This window comes from Gavia stellata, chromosome 23 (assembly GCF_030936135.1).
Source record: "Gavia stellata isolate bGavSte3 chromosome 23, bGavSte3.hap2, whole genome shotgun sequence".
Taxonomy (NCBI): Eukaryota; Metazoa; Chordata; class Aves; order Gaviiformes; family Gaviidae; genus Gavia; species Gavia stellata.
In genome coordinates this window covers 65,353-81,778 of record NC_082616.1, presented here as the reverse complement: position 1 = coordinate 81,778, position 16,426 = coordinate 65,353, and the positions used below count along the sequence as shown (strand labels likewise).

The following is a 16,426-nucleotide window of genomic DNA, read 5'->3' as shown; positions in this document are numbered from 1 at the left end:
TTGCTCAGATGATCTCCAGCGGTCCCTTCCAAAGGTACTCTACGATTTTAGCTTCTAAATCAGCCCAATCCCATTTCACATACTCCTCAAATTTCTCATTATATTTCCTATACATCTGTGCGTGTCTGTGTAGGCAGACGGTAGACAGACAGGCATTAGAGGAACTCAACCTTTAAGAAAATTCCCAATGAAGAATTCATTATGACATTTTGCTGAACACTTAAAGCAAAAATAAAAAACAGAGAGCAGAAACACAGGAACTTCAGAGTATTTAAAAAGAAATCCGAATAAAAGTAGGACCGACTTAATTAGAATAAAATGCTGATTATATTCAAAGATTTAAATCATCTGTTTGAAATTTCAAAAGTTCATAATGAAATGGAAGAGATGACTGCTGCCCTCAGCTAACAAGGGAAATTACATTAGCTTTTGAGCTCTGTAAACATGCAATCCGGTTATTCAGGATTCTACTTTTTGGTGTAGTTTGAAGTAAAATTTTCGTAATGCTTCCCATTGCTTTATTGCAAATCAGGACTGAAATACCTAATTGCTGAAGTTCAGAAAAGTCTTAAAATCTCTATCAAGCAGGATTCAACATACGCTGCATCACGCAATAGAATAGTTGGCAAGTACACTGCAAAAAGACGCTAGACTTTACTGGGGATTTATTTTAGTTGTGACAACCAGATCTGGAAATCCCAGAGGAAAACTGTACACTGATTTGCAAGTTCCTGCCTATGCATTCTCCATGGTGAAAAGCAGCAGCCTGCTTAAAGAGCATCCTCGAAGCCTGCTTAAATGGCTTTGCCAGGCTGTGGTGGAAGCTCCTCTTGGACCCTCACGTTTCACAGGACAAAAGTAAGAAGTCTTCTTTCGAGCCCTGCTTTCCTGGGGAAGAAATTGAGGCAACGCAGGTGCACCAAGTCAGACAGCGGGTCTTTGCTGCATTCTTGACCTCAGCTCCTACACCAAGACCTCTGGGACCAAGCAACTCTCAACTCATTACCAGCCAACTGAACTGCTTTCCTTGCAGATGCGGTGTCAAAAAACTCATTACCCTCTCCAATTCAGCCAACTGGAAAACCAGTGACTGCCTTCTGAGACCAAAAGGAACAGCACAGGCTGTCCGCAACACAATTCACATCAGGCATTTGATCAGGGGACCACCGGAATACCCTGTGCTTGTGGCCTCCCAGAGAACGGGTGTATCTGGCTGACAGTGGTATGCAACCATTTCAGAAGGTATTTACCATCAGCAGGTTGCAAGCTAGCTACTAACATTCTAGCACTCTCCAGGAAACCTAGGGGAGATAAAGCTCCAGGAGAAAACGCTCCCAATCCATGCACCAGATTTTTGCCGCAGCTTTTGCCTGTGCCCTCAGTAGCATTCTGCTTTGGGGCTGTAGTGCAATCTTGAAGCCCGTGTCTACTCATCTCCACCTAAGAGCTCATTCTACTTAAGAATATTTTGGTTCCAAGGACCAGACGAAACCTACTGGAAAACAAAGTTCCTGGACCACACGGTGGTACTCTCAGGGCCTCAGTACCCTCAGCTTTCATCTACTCATCTCCAATTGCTCAGAATGACTTGCTAACATAGACATAGCTGCTGATCGACTCTTAAATGTCTCTTCCACCAGCTCATAGCCAGCCATTTCCTAACACTGCGTTTGGTCTACATAACCGAGCTCCCTAGAGCTGTCATCTGCCACACACTATCCCATACAGCCCAAGGGCGGTCAGGTTGCCTTCCTTTATTTGTTCTTTCAAGCTAACAGAATTCGTCTAGTGAGATGCTGTGCTGGAGACACCACTGCAGTGTAAAACTTTGCTGCAGCTTGCAGAGTTTTATCAAAGGTTGTATCATGCTTAAGACACCGTAAGCAACTGCCAGACCCACATGTCCTGCCTGTTTCCAGCTACGGCTGCAATACAGCAGCTCAGAAGCTCTCATTCCTTTTTGTTACTGTTTACCAGCTATATTATCACGCAACAGTGTTTTGCACAAGATGTTGAGTTCCTTTACCTCTGAGTGCTCATGCGGTAGCGGGCCTCCCGGTTCCCGATGTTGCGAACCAGCAGTGTTTTCTGGGTGCTGTATTTGACTGGACAGACACCGAAGTTCAGCTGGTCAGGGAAGTCCAGGATGGCTCGGGCACCTATAGCTCGGATCGGCACAACGAACTTTTCCCTTTCCGTGATGCAGGTGACCCGGTGGAAGTAATCCTGCAGGGAAAGAAACAATCTCAGCACAGTGCGTTTAGTACCATCCCCACGGCAGAAGGAAAGCTGCTGTTTTCTAGGACTCTAACAGAGGCATTCAATAACGTAATAGTCCTTTTTGCCTTAATGACCTTTCAGTCCAGTAGCACGACTTGAACAGGGCTGCTAACTCGCAAAGAAGGAACAACCCCCTTGAGTCACCTGCTTTCCCAGCAAGCTGGCAGAACCAGACAAAATCATCTGACACTTGGATTCTGAGGCACCAAAATAGAGTCATGTCATGTACGGGATTACAGCAGTAACAAGAACCTGCCTTGATCGCCACTGCAGACTATTAAAGGCACCACTAAGAACCCACTTGTGCCACAGGGCCAGCTCCAATCCCAGCAATGCAGTGACCTGCTTGAAGCTTGGCAGGGGATGCTCAGGTACATTTTCAGAAGGACTTTGCCACATGCACAATCAAGAGTCAGTCTGGTGAAATACTTAACAAGCTGGACACAATACTTTTTTTCTATCAGCTGAGTGTAGGGTACAGGTGTATTTCCCACCCCTTCCCATAGCATTATAGAGACAAAGCTGGGGACACACACCCTTAAAAGGTTATCTGATCCATCTCCCCACCCCAGAACTGGCTCAGCTCTGTACCCACACTACTCAAGAGATGTTTGACAAGTACTTGAAAGCACTAACAACTCCACCCCTGCCCTCAGCAGCCTGTTCCAGCTCTGCCCTAGGCTTAAAAAGAACTCTTTCTGTGTCTAATCTCAGTTTCCCTTTACATCTCCTCCTAGCCTCAGCGGAGGCAGCAAACAGCTTTGCTTCCTCTCCGCTGCATGACTGATGTCTTCATCGCCTCCCTTTTGTACAGTCTCCAGAATAAGCGACTTGCTGCCTTGCTAGCATGCCTCCCTGAGGCAGGTCAGACATCCCGACCAGAGCAAACTCAGCTCTGCCATTCCCAGTCATTGGCTTGCTCAGAAAAGAGCCAGACAGCCCCCCCTAAGCTGTCTGGCATTTAGCAGTAGGGAGGTGAATTCAATCACCAAAATCATTCTGCTGTAGGGTTGAGCAGATCGATCTCCAGATCTACAGTGTGGCATAGCTGGGCTGGAAGTATCACCTTGCCCCCCGCTGAAAGCAGTGGTAAAACTGTTTCGTAGGGCCAGGAGCCATTACCTCCAGCAGCTCTTAGTGACCAGTTGATAACAGCTCTGCCTCTTATCACTCACTTGCTCTCCTGATCTTTTTTCCACTCAGTGCTTTTATCTCGTTTGGTATTTTTATAATTGTTGAAGCAGCAAGCAGACAATTTAGGATTTGCACACAGCAGCAAACCCCCTCAACCAGACCACATTCGCATTCCTCTGCCCTTGGGATTTCCTGCTCCCATACCCACCCTCTCCAAGCCTGCAAGGGACCTACAGCAGCCAGACGAGGCACAGACACAGAGCTACAGCTTTAGCACAACAGCTAACACCCAGCGCCTACCAACCGCCTGCTCGGCTGGGGTTTAAGGTTGCAGTAACAGACGCTGTCACATCCAAGGTGGAAAAAGAATAAAGAAGGACCTTTTATTCTGGGTATCTGAAATATTCACACTGGATATTGCAGAAGGGCTTTTCCTTCGCATATTTGGAAGGTAAAATACCAGGAAAGGAACTGCAGCAAACGACCTACAGACTGGAAGATCACATTTCAGGAATGCATTTCATCTTCAGCAAGTCCTTCTGAATTAGCAATTTTGTACTCAACCTTGCAGCCTAAGCCCTCTAAAATAAAACCTATGGGCAGTCCATGTGAATTTAAAGCACCTATTAGCTGGGTACTTCACATCCTGGACTGTTTAGATCCTCAGAAACTGCATTAGCAAATAAAGAATCCTATTTACTTTTTTTTTTTGTTATTTTGGCCACACTACTGTAACAAAGGCATTGTAAATCCAATTGAAATCTGCGTGCCTTATTAAGTCTGGGCATGCCATATTGACTTATCTCTCCCTTCCAGAAGCCAGGTAGACAGAGGAGGACGCAAGGAGTTCAGATCAGCGGGGGGATAAAGAAAAAAGAAAACTTCAACAATTGGAGGCATTTGAGGGAAGTAAAAGGAAATAATTTTCAAGTCATTGTCATCGCTAAGGAGCAGATCAGCAGCAATGCAAATAAGAGCCCAAGGAATCAACCCCCCCAAAAGCAAGCACAGGCAGCCTTCCCAGCTCCGCTGCCGGTGAGGGGCACTGGGACTGCCTGCACAGCAGCGCCTGGGGAAGGGACTTCTCCAGGCGTGCAAAGACAAGGCTAAAGCAACAAGGATTTGGCCTCGCAGAGACAACCGCGACCTTTGAGAGAGAAAGCTGCCTCTTCCCATTCACATACACACATGTTGTGTGCTGAGCCCCTTCTCCAGGGACACCCTGGGACGGTGCATCCTCTACAAAGCTTGACTCAAAGCACTTCAGCACGTGCTGACCCTTCAACCGCGCTCTAGGACCCCAAAGTGGGACCTCGCAGCAAAGTTGAATGCAGCATCAGGCCAAACGGGGGGGCAGAAAGCAAGGAAAGAGGGGTGCTAGGCAGAAGCTGGCTGCTCACGCTGCTGTGAATCCATGGTGGCTTTACAGAACCATTTCCCAGAGCCTGCCTCTTCGCTAAGGGGTTTTCAAGGTGCTCTGCACCTCCTGACCATGCTACGAATGCATTTCTAGCTGAGCTACAGCACTTGGGTACTTCGCTGACTCACGCTCCACCAAGGACGAGACAAATCCTTCCATTTGTACAAAATTCTGATTCAGCTGTATAAACCCCTACGTGCTCCTCACCAAGCAGCACGCACCCCTCTCCCGATGCCCTGCACAACCCCTGCACTGGGCACAAAACCCAGTTCAGCAGAAACCCGCCGGGGTGTCGCCAAAGCTGTGCGGAGGACCTCTCGCTGGCAGAGCTCCCTACTCCAGATGCTCGCCAGTTCAAGGGCAAGACAAGGGACAAAGTATTGGACATCAGTGCTCTTGGGGGGTTATCTCACCCTACTTCTACTTGTGGTGATGTTCACCTGTTGCTCTGCTGCCTCTCGAAACTTGAAGAGCAGCACTTTGCCACCCTTCATGGGCACCCACTTACCTCTTCCACCCCAAAGATGAACACTAATTTATACTAATAAATCACATTTTAAAGGCACCAGTGTACTTTGCAAAGCCTACCTCAGTGACATTAAGCTCTCGTGTCACTTGGGTAGCATGGAGAACTGCCCTAGGCCAACATAATTTTTACCCTAAATATTAATGATGTTAAATAATTTCTCAGTCCCTCCAAAGGAACGGATTATTTCACAACCATGGGGAGCCAGGCACCACAGGGCATTTCCTCTTTAGTTTTCTATATCCATACTGTTTGAGGACAGGACAAAGTGTTAAACTGAATCTAAGCTGCAAATGGAAGATGAGAAAACAGCTATGCCCAAAGAGATCTTGCACCTCTGGCCTGCTGCAGAAACACCAGCTGGCTCAGAGCTATCCCCTACCCTTGCGTCTCCAACAAAGTCATGCGAAAAACAGTGCTAAGGGGTGGCAGGGTGCTGGCGGAAGGAGTCAGCCTGCCTGTCTTTGTTTGCCTGCAATGCTTCCTCCCTTCCCTGCCATGGACTAAATCCTCTGTATTAACAAGCCTCCAGGTAACAGCACTGACCCTTCGCATCACAGCACTGAGAATCAGACTTGCCAGGGCCACGGCACTGGTGTTCAAACCTCCAAGCAAAAGTATGTGTGGCACGGAATAGGCGCCAGGTGACAGAGCAACCACAATAACACGCATGAAGACACAGCCACACCAGTATTACTGCCCACAGGCTCTGGGGTACGGTGTCTGCCTGCAGACTGTACCTGCCCCTTTAGTCCCATACGTGCTCTGCCAGGCAGATGTCTCACTGTCATCTGCAGCACATCAACCTCCCGCTGAGTTAAGGACATCTAGAGCTCAGTGGCTCTGCACCAGGCTGGCTCCCTGCCATGGGCACAGCACTCCCTCTCCCCTACACTCGCAGCTGGATCGCAGGCGGGTAAGTATCCTCAGAAACAGCACGGCTGCAAGGCTTGGAAACACAGGGGATGAAAAAGCATCATCTTTGCTCCAGTCCAGAGCCAGGCAGGGAAGTGGCTGCCAAATGAGACAGAGAAAAGCTCTCTGGATCTACTCATGCCTCTAGGATTTTCCATAAGAATTACACCCCTGCCATTGAGATGGCTAAACATCTTCTCAACACCCCTCCCTGACACTTTCCTACTGTTCCACGTGCACCTTCCCTCACGAACGCTCAAGAAAGCACAGGGAGGGAAAGCACAGCCTGCGAGTCCCTGCTGCAGCGCCTAGCAGCACCCTGCAATGCCAAGATGTGACCAGCTGCAGCCTGGAGCAGACCTCACAGCAGGGGGTGGACTAGAACCAGCATGCAAAAAAAGCGATTACTTTAGACACAACGTTCAGCTGTGTCACTGCTGTGTGTCCAACATGATATACATTAAGGTGACTGCAGTTTTCAAAGGTGGTGGTCCTCACTCTGATCAGGCTTACTTCGGGTCCCCCAAATAACAGGTCACTTTTAAACAGACCTTTGTATTTATAATTAGTGGAGCAAACCCATAATTATGCAGCAACGGACAGATACTACAAACCGACACCTTGAGAGGCTGCCTCACCACAGACAGTAGACTCTCTTATCCCTGAAGCCAATAGACATTACGTTAAATGTGCCAGCGCTGAAGGATAAAAACTGTCTGAAACACGGAAGAGCCTCCAGCCTGTGAGAGCATAATCTTCACCATGGGGAAAGAGTTTCCCCCAGTTCTAGATCCAGTGCAACCCCACCAAAACCAGGACACTTCCACAAAACCCACACCAGATGCCCTGGTCTGAATCCGGCCCTGCAGGTGCAGCTTCCCCTGAAGGCACCAACCTCTTGGCACCTCCACTCTCACCTTGTTCTCCTCAGGGGTGAAAAGGATGCGGAAAGTGGAACGCATGCCAGGTGCTACCTTACGGTACACAACCTTGGGGCCGATCAACTTGAAATAAGGTGAGCTCTCCAGGACGACCTTCACCAGCCGAGGAACCTGCAGGAAAGACATGAAACTATGACTTTGCCAGTTGTGGAAACACGAGGAGAAGAGACCTAGCCATGCCCCGGTGACATCCTGCCTCAACCACCTTTCCAAGGCACTTTTAGCTCTCGAGGTACATACACATAATACACAAGGGTGGACCTGAATCCCTGCTGCCAGGGCAAAATAGCTCCAGGCCAGAGGCAGTAGGGCAATGCCCTGCTGTGAAGGAAGTGCCAAGCAGATAAGACACCAGCAGCATGGCGATACGATACCAGAATCAAGTCATCCACATAGTCAACAAACCCCGAGAACCTGCTTGCTTCTGCCTGCGCACATCCATGCCATCGCACCTCTAAAGGGGGAATGTATTATCTGAAGGCAAAACAGGACGTGTTATACTGGGGCAAGGAAGAAATTCACTTCTAACATACCGGGTTTGAGCAGGGCAGTCAAGCTGCAATGCTACAGAGTCATGCAGGCAGACCAACAAGAGAAGGAGACCACAGACATTGTGGCCCTACTGGGAATAAAAGCAAGCTGAGGAGCAAAAGGAGGAACATAGGAAAACAAAGGGACAACCCCACAAACAAGGAGATGGCTAAGAGAATTTAAAGGAGGCTGTAGAGAAGCAAGGAAGAAGCATCATACTCTACAAGGAAAGGCTGATGCAGAAGATCAGAGCAGTGAACTTACCACAATAATGGCAAGCCAGATGACCCCCCAGGCTGTGCCTACCAATTATGGGCTTCAAAGGCATTTTCTGCCCTGAGATACATGACCAGCACTGACTCACAGCGTGGTTTCATTACTAAAAGCCAATCTCAGCTCTCCGGAGGCTCTTGCTGCCTGCTGACTGTAGCCAGGCAGCTGCCAGTGCAGGCAAGGCAGATCTCTGGGCATTCCTCCCCATACCCGGGAGTCCCTGCAGGCACCCTGCTGCAAGTTTCTGCCCTCTGGGATGCCACAAACACAGAGACTGCACACAGGCATTTTCTAGCACGCGGATATCAACCCTCGAGCAGCAAACCTCATCTCAGAAAGTCTAAAACAGGTGATTTTGACTGACAGGCAGCTTCACTGGGAAACAACGAACCCACATGAGGCTTGGCAAACGTGGAGATTCATTCTGCACCACCCACCCGAGCCTCATAACCCACGGCCCAGGCAGTCCTGAACTCTCCAAACACCCTTTGCTCCCAGCAATCCCCTGGGGCAGCGAGCTCCCACAGCCAATTTCACACTGCAGACAGACATTTTGGTTACCAAGTCCCTTGGGAGATGAGTTAAGACCTTCAGCAAAAGCCACCCAGAAGACGTGAGGAGCAGCCTGAAGGCAGAAAAGCACTTGTACAAAACACAGGTACAAACAGGAAGTATGTAGCAAAGCGCTTCTGTATTGGAATGATTACAGAGCCTCTATTTGGAATACACTTTGCTGTCAGCTGGATTTTGATGGAGCAGACAGCACCAGGCTACCATGCAGTATAAGTCAGTATGATTCAGAGGAATCTGGGAAACTGGTGAGAAAACTGAGACAGAGCACATGTTGCTTTTCTCTAGGACATTATCAAAAGCCAACGAAAGTAAAATATAATAACCTCTCTTAGGACTATCATCTCTAACTTTGTGTACTTAAATATGCCAAGGATTTTCCTTAGAGCCAATCTTACTTTCACACCAGTACTATCCAATGGTTGAGGTCTTACTAGCTTCAAAACTAATTCATTTCGGGAAAAAATCAACAGTTCACACATTGCCTCCTCTTTACAGGGCATACAAATCCCAAGGTGCAGCTGTACAAGTTTATTATTTTTTAGTGGGAATGGCAGAAATGTTGATGCAGATCTTCTTTTCCACTTGAGGAAGCAGGAATACAGCAAATTAACTGTTTGCCTGTTGGCTGGTACTTGGCAAAGACAAACATTTTGAAGTGCCACATGGATAATGGAGCAGCTGAAGCCAAAAGACTTAGTGGGAATGAAGCAGAGCCATAGGGAAAGAGAAACTGAGGCACACTTTAATCAGGAAAGGACACCTACAGCAAAGAGTGCCCAGAATCACTGTGGACCACACAAGTGGTATCCCTGGGGCACGGGCATCCATGCTGCATCTTTCCAATATCCCCGAGCTGAACGCCAGACCAGGAATGGCACAGCACTCTCCAGGAATAACTGAGGGACCACGCCTGCATCCTCCCTTGCCAAAGGGGCTTCTTTTCAACCATGTCCCTGTCAAAACCTGTCATCTCCAAATATACTTTGACTTCTCTTGCTGTTCCTCCACCTGCCATATGCCCCGACAGTGCTTTTTTGTCCACCTCTTTGTTTCCCCCAACAGGGAGATTTGGAGAGGTGGTTAATTCACCCGCTCTCGTGCACACTTCCATCTTCCCATCCTGCCGCCCTCCTCTCATGGATACGTCTCACTCTTCAGTACACAAGACTGTCTTTAATCACACCTTTCTTTTTCTCACCCTTCTCTGCTTCCAGCACACTTACTGCTAGGTGTCAAGAGAAACCCTTGCCTGTACAATGTTCTCTCCCAGAGCACTTTCTAACTCAGCTCCTTTCCTCACTCCTCTCTTTTCCCACCACCTTGCTCTTGGCACATGCCTCACTCCAGCAAATATTTCCCCTGATGAAATTCAAAAGGTCTCAATTCTCCTCTTTACAGTGGAAGAAAATTGCTGACGTTTTTCAACTTTTCCCTTCTCAACTTCCTTGGGAAATCTCAAAACAATCACAATTTTTTCAAGGAAAGGTGGAGACCTTCAAGAGCATGTTACTGTGGATGGGCTGTGGTTCTCCAAAGGGAAAGCAGAGAGCCACGTTGCCTTAGAAAAACCTGGGCAGAAATGAATTAAACTTAGCAGGAGCCTAAAGTGGCCCCTAAGGGCCTCCCACTGCTCCTGCTAAATCAGTCCGCTTCCACTGCTGTTTCAAAACACCCTTTCTGGAGTGCTAACACCACTAATTGTAACTTATTCCAACATAAAGCGGAGAAGACTCAACCCCTGTGCTCTGACACTGAGCTGCAGAGGCAGCTAAACAGGTTGTGAGAGGCAGAGATGCCCTGCCAGAAACCAAGATTAACCAAGGAGCCACCAGGACATGATACACACTCGAGGTAAAGCATGAGGGCAGATACGGACTGTACAGCCCCTGACATTCCCCTCAGTCCGGGGCTTTCGAGAGGAAGGATGCTGACTAGAAAAGCTCCTTTGGGCTAGATACCACCAATGCATGGCCAAAATCAGGGGCAGAATCTCCAGCATGGGAAGATTTCCACCAGCTTGCAAAATAAAGGTGGTGAGACATTTGATTCTGACGTGCTGCGCTGCAGCAGATAACTTGCTATGCTGTATACCGCGTGAATTACACTGCTCTCCTCTTCCAGCACAGCATTAAACCTCCACGTCCCAGCACTTACCTTGTCGGTGTTCCTCAGAATCAGAGGCGCTTCATAGACCTCGCAGGGGACGTAGCTCTGAAACACCACCTCTGATGGAAAAGGCTGAAACAAGCTCTGGTCCAGGTCAACTGAGGAGAACTGGAGATGCAAGAGAGAGCAGTGAGAGGTTCAGCTGCTGGGAAAAAGATTCATGAATGAGATTCCTACATTGATCTCCCGGGAAGTACAGTCTCTTAGTGACTATGTCTGCCCAGCTCACACTAGGGAAACAGGAGCTCACCCACCTGTGTTCTGAGCTCAGCAAAAGTTTCTGGGCCACGCTGAACGGGCTCAAGCTAAGAAGCTCTTTTGGGAGGTGTTTCTCCAGGTTTCCTTCTCCAAAATGCACGGCAGCACTTACCTCCAGCAGAGCCCTATGCTAACGGGGTCACACAGCTCCAGAGCACTTACTGAAAGAGCCATGAGCACTCACAGAGAAAGCGAAACCCAAGAATTTACGTGAGACTCCGTGGGAAACCATTTCAGGATGATCTTTACTCTGAGACAGAGAGACCAAGTCCCACACATCCCCAGATATCATTTTTTGATATAGAGCCTAGAAATCAGTAAGAAGAGAACAGTACCAGAGGAGGTAAGGCCAACAAGAAAGTAACAGTAGTTAGGAAAAAGACATGTGAGGGGAACGTTGGATGGTGATAAGGTTCAGCTCTTTTCTCAGCATTACCGGGCAACTTGAGTAAGACTGGACTTGAGATCTCCTTTTGCCATGAGCTTTAAAAGGGATGCTTTATTGTATTCTATTATTACTCTTAATTAACACCACTGCAGAAGCATGGCTGAAAACATACACAAACAGCAAATGCTTACAGAGCAGAGGCATTACTTGGAGGAAATTCCTCCCTGCTTTGTCTCCCCTCTTCCAGCTGCACTGCTCCCCCTCGAAAGACATGGGCAGGTCTCCATGTGTGGCTGCGGCACACTGCCAGTTAGTTGTGCACTCGTCTGACGCATTCCCAACCTCCCGTGCTGTCTAGGGCAATCCTTAACCAATTCGTTACAGGTCTCTGGCTGGCAATTTTCCACTCAACAGCCTACCTCAGTAATCTACCCATTTGGACTGCGTGTTGTACTGAGCAATCCTGTAAGAAAAGCAGCTTTAAAGTAAACGTTGATCCAGATAAAGCACCTCCATGTCGCCTCTGCCCAGCGTGATTCCCCTGTATATCTGGCAGCCTGCAATTTCTAACACCCTGCAAGGGTCCCACACATTGTTCCAACCCAAAGCACTAATGCAATTGGTTTTCTTAAATCTTGAATAATTACCGTAGGCCCTCAGCTTTCAAAGGCCAATGCTGCCACCGTTGAGGGAGTCCTATGACCCCAAGCATTTGACAGCAACTGTACCGAAGCGAGATGTGACTATTTCAGCAGGAGGATGGAAAATGGCAAGCTCGCACCCTGGTGTCCTGCCCCAGCCTTCCCCCAGTATCGGGCTTTAGCACTGGTAGCTAAATTCCAGCAAAACACACCAAGTTCAGCAGAGGTTATTCGTATTGGCTACTAAGCATATCAGGACTTCAATGTCTCACCGGGGAAAAATGTTTTACTTTTCCCCCAGCAGAAGGAACTCCACCACCACCAGCAGTTCACAGAATCACTAAGGTTGGAAAAGACCTCTAAGATCATCAAGTCCAACCACCACCCCAACCCCACCATGCAAACTAAACCGTGTCCCGCAGTGCCACGTCCACACGTTCCTTGAACATCTCCAGGGATGGTGACTCCACCACCTCCCTGGGCAGCCTCTTCCAATGCTTCACTGCTCTCTCCGGAAAGACATTTTTCCTAACCACCAACCTAAACCTCCCCTGGCGCAACTTGAGGGCATTTCTTCTTGTCCTATCGCTAGTCACTCGGGAGTTGGAAAGGACAACAGGACCTAGTCACCGAGGTATTCAGAGAAGCTGGAGGCAGGCCTGTCACAAGCACGCACCCTCTTCAAATGTCACCAACAGCAAGGAAAAGGGCAGGAAAAGGCTACCTTTTGATGGGAGGTTTCACTCATGTCTAGAAGCTGGATAATTCGGGGCCGCCTCATCTCCCGAGTGCTGGCCAGCCTCTGCTCCGTGGTGAGAGACATCTCCTTCAGGAAGGCCGAGGGAGTCAGCTGAAATGCAAAACACCAGCAAGAGTTACACAGATGCCTTTCTTCAGAAAGGCTTTTCTTCTTCAACTGCCACTGATGAATAATTTGTGATCACAGCCACTAGGATAGTCCTGGAAGTCCCCTAAGTTACCTGCTGAAATATTTAACATCAGTAAATTAATGATACAGAGCGGAACACACACGCTCTAACCAAGTGGCTCTGCCCCGCCGTTAGCTTCTCCTTCGTGATTTGATGTGACATGTTTGGGGATTTCTGCTCTTTGGGCATTTGTTTTCTTTTTAGTTTTGCTGCACTGAGCCAGTGACCTTTGAAGACAGTGGCGAGGAGTTATCAGAAATCCCCAAACTCTATCCTTGCACAATGCTCACAACCAACACGTGTGTGATGTCACAGTGACATCACAGTGGGTGAGTCAGAGGAAAGCAGAAAAGCAGCGTTGTGCCAAGGCTGACGTGGAGAGGAATGGGTCCAAGTTTTAGTTATTTCTTCTTAATTAGCACTTGTTTTCTCTCGGTTCTGGCCTCACAGACCCCTCCGCAGAAGTACACAGAGATATCTCCTTGACAGACCCTGAGCACTAGGTCATCTCCAGTCAAGTGAGCTCCAGTCAACAAAGGGGACGTCTGTGGATGGGAAGGAGGAATCGCCCTGACTCCACTGCTGTTTGCAGGGCTGGATCTGTGCTCCACACGGGATATGAGATACAATTACTGTTTTGCAACCTGTTCTGTCTGGGACCAGCCACGTCTTCAGGCAGAGATCAAGCAGCCCACCACATTCCCAGCTGCCTGGAGGGCAGGTACGGTCAGAGCAGCACTGGCAAGTACGCCTACGTGACAGAAGATATTACTGCCCACACAAAGAGGATGGAACGAAGCACACACTCACGCTTCAGCTATGCCAGTGCAATGCCCAGGACATTCATTTAACTTGGCATCCAGGCAAGACTCTGGACCTTCCCCGAAGCAGCATGCACCCCATTCCCCACTGCACCATGACAGCCACCTCCGGCAGAAGCCGGGCAGCAAAGCGATGGGGAGGTGGGGTCCAGCTTCACAGTGCTGCTAGACAACAGGAGGGGAAGGCGAAGGAGGGACACAGGGGGAGTTTCCAGCCTTAACACAGGGCCTGCCCAGCCACAGCAGGTACTTACAGTTACAGACTCCTCTGTCTCTCTGACTAGCTTTGGAAAACGAGGTGCTACCACTTTCCTCTGGAATCCACCAGCCATTTTGGAGGACCCCATGGACAGATGCATCTTGCCAGTGGCCATCTCTCAGCTCACCTGCAAGGAGCAACAATGGAACTTTGAAACTCTAGAATCCCATTCATAGTAGAACCAGAGGACACACCCACGTCTCCAGGCTGCGGCATCCTTCCGAAGTGGAGAACTTAAGGCCTCCCCGCCCTGTTCCGTGATTAGGCCATATTTAAGTGGCACAGTCAACATTCATAGCAGTAAAACCCCAGAACAAACATTCCCTGAGCCAAAACAGCCTTTTGCTGGGGGTGCTCTCCCACGAGCCACAAACACACACCAGGGCCTGCTGGCATTTCTCACCTTCCCCCGCTTCCATTACTTTTGGAATCCCATTTACTGGAATTATCAACCCAATCTCTAGTAGTAGCCAAACTGTCCTTTATTCCTTTTTACAAGTTTTCCGGGGGGAACAGAAGGAAGGGAAATGTCACTTAGCTGCTTCATTTTGCCAGGGCAGCTGACCTGATGGGACTGTGTGCCTGACCCTACTAAGTGCTCAGAGTACTATGAACAACCTTAAACCCAGGGATCCCTGCTGCCCCCAGCGTTAATAAAATCAGACTACTTGCCGACTTTGCAAACCCGATGTCCACCCTTTGTGCAAGGAGCCTGGTGATGCTTCCAACTAATGGAGTGTAGAGTTCAATACTCTGATTAAGAACTATAGTTTCTCAAGGCTAATTTGGTTGGTTGAAGTTACAAAAATTAACCAGCAAACATGACTCCTTCCAGGCATGAAATTACCACAGTGCCCAAGAACGTTTCTCCACGGCGAATGAGGGCCCTCATTTTCACTTATTAACACCCAAACTTAAGGCTCCCTACAGGCATTAGAGGCTGTAACAGCAGAAATAAAAGCATGAAACCATTAAAGGAACATGAGCAATTAGCTCAAATATAAATGCAAATATGTGACAGCTGGGCCACTGAAGACTTTATCCTAATGGCAGTTCTTCTCCAGCATCCTCATCCTACAAGTAGCATGGGTTAACAGGTCCATGGGCCATTCTTCTTCCAACCACCAGCCTGCCGACCACCTCTCTCCGTCTGCATCACACAAAGTGGGGGTGCAAGAAAGGGCAAGAAGAGACGACAACCCCAGAAAGTGGTCTCGAACACAAACAAAGAGAAACATGTACAGTATTTGCTAAGCACTACTTTGGACTAGAAATAATTTCCCCTCCCTTTCTGGCTAACTGGACCAAGGAACAGATAGGTTTGCCCGCTTCTTATTTTCTGGCACTTGAAAGGCCAGTGCTCTCAAACCCAGCTCTACTCTGACTTTTTTCTTTTTCATTCTGACATTATCTGACAAAAATCACAGCTCACATTCCCTCCTGCTTCCTTCTGTTCCACATCACCTTTTTTGTGTGGATGATGTCTTGCTGTATACAGCAAGTCATCATCTATACAAAGATGACCATTCCCTCCCCCTCAAGGTTTACCCTCATCCTGCAAGCAAGGTAATTAACTTCATTCCTTTACTCCCCCAAACAGCTACAGCATTGCACATGTTCATGGTACTGGGCCCTTTACAGTGTTAGGAAACAACAACATTGCTGTCTCCTTTTGTTCTTGCAAGAAACATGAGACAGCACAGCACAGCACTATGGACATGAAGACATGCTGTAGCAAGAGCTAGGATTTAAAGCTGGAAAGAACTCTTTTTCCAAGACAGAAATCTAATGGGGATGATACAACATTAATCTGGATTTCCACGTTTTATTATTAGGTCTTGAGAATAACTGGATTATTTGTTCCAATTTTCTACCTGTAATTTCACTTTGCTTGAAATTAATCCCATTCATCATGCCCACAATGCTTATTTCCAAAGGGCTTCCAACCTCCACAGCCCTGGCCCCGTCTTACAGCTTCCCCTGCTCTCCACTGAGGCACTATCACAGCCCTGCGGCTCCACTTCCCTAGAGCCCGCAGGGATCAGCCTCCCAGATTCAGAGGAAAAGAGCAGAACTAAGGAATCAGCCACATCTCCCTGTAGAGGCAAGACAAAACAGCAACCGCGCCACAGCACGCCTCCAGCCCACCACCCCTGGCTGGTGGGGGGAGATCTCCATCTTCCCCACCTCAGACAGCCCTCTACCCATCCCAGAAACATAAGGAAGGGTTGCAATTCCCCCTCTGCTCCAGGCCCAGGGCACAGACAGCGCTACCACCTCAGCTTTAGGTTCAGAGCACAAATGCCCTGAGCCTGGGCAGAGGAATCGGGACACAACAGCTAAGACCACCTAGAAGAGCAATGAAGAAATA

The 16,426-nt window shown here is 48.5% G+C and overlaps 1 protein-coding gene across 1 annotated transcript in view; it reads right to left on the bottom strand.

The window, feature by feature from the left end:
* The window catches only part of LOC132319035 (hydrocephalus-inducing protein homolog), a 148,933-nt gene extending 134,763 nt beyond the window's left edge, over positions 1-14,170 (bottom strand). Inside the window, exons 1-5 of the mRNA XM_059828440.1 lie at positions 14,051-14,170; positions 12,771-12,896; positions 10,748-10,867; positions 7,193-7,327; positions 2,027-2,226 (exon numbers count right to left, since the gene is read on the bottom strand). Of these exons, the coding sequence (XP_059684423.1) occupies positions 2,027-2,226; positions 7,193-7,327; positions 10,748-10,867; positions 12,771-12,896; positions 14,051-14,170 (701 nt within the window). The remainder of the gene's footprint in view (positions 1-2,026; positions 2,227-7,192; positions 7,328-10,747; positions 10,868-12,770; positions 12,897-14,050) is intronic.
* Between the last annotated feature and the right edge of the window lie 2,256 nt (positions 14,171-16,426).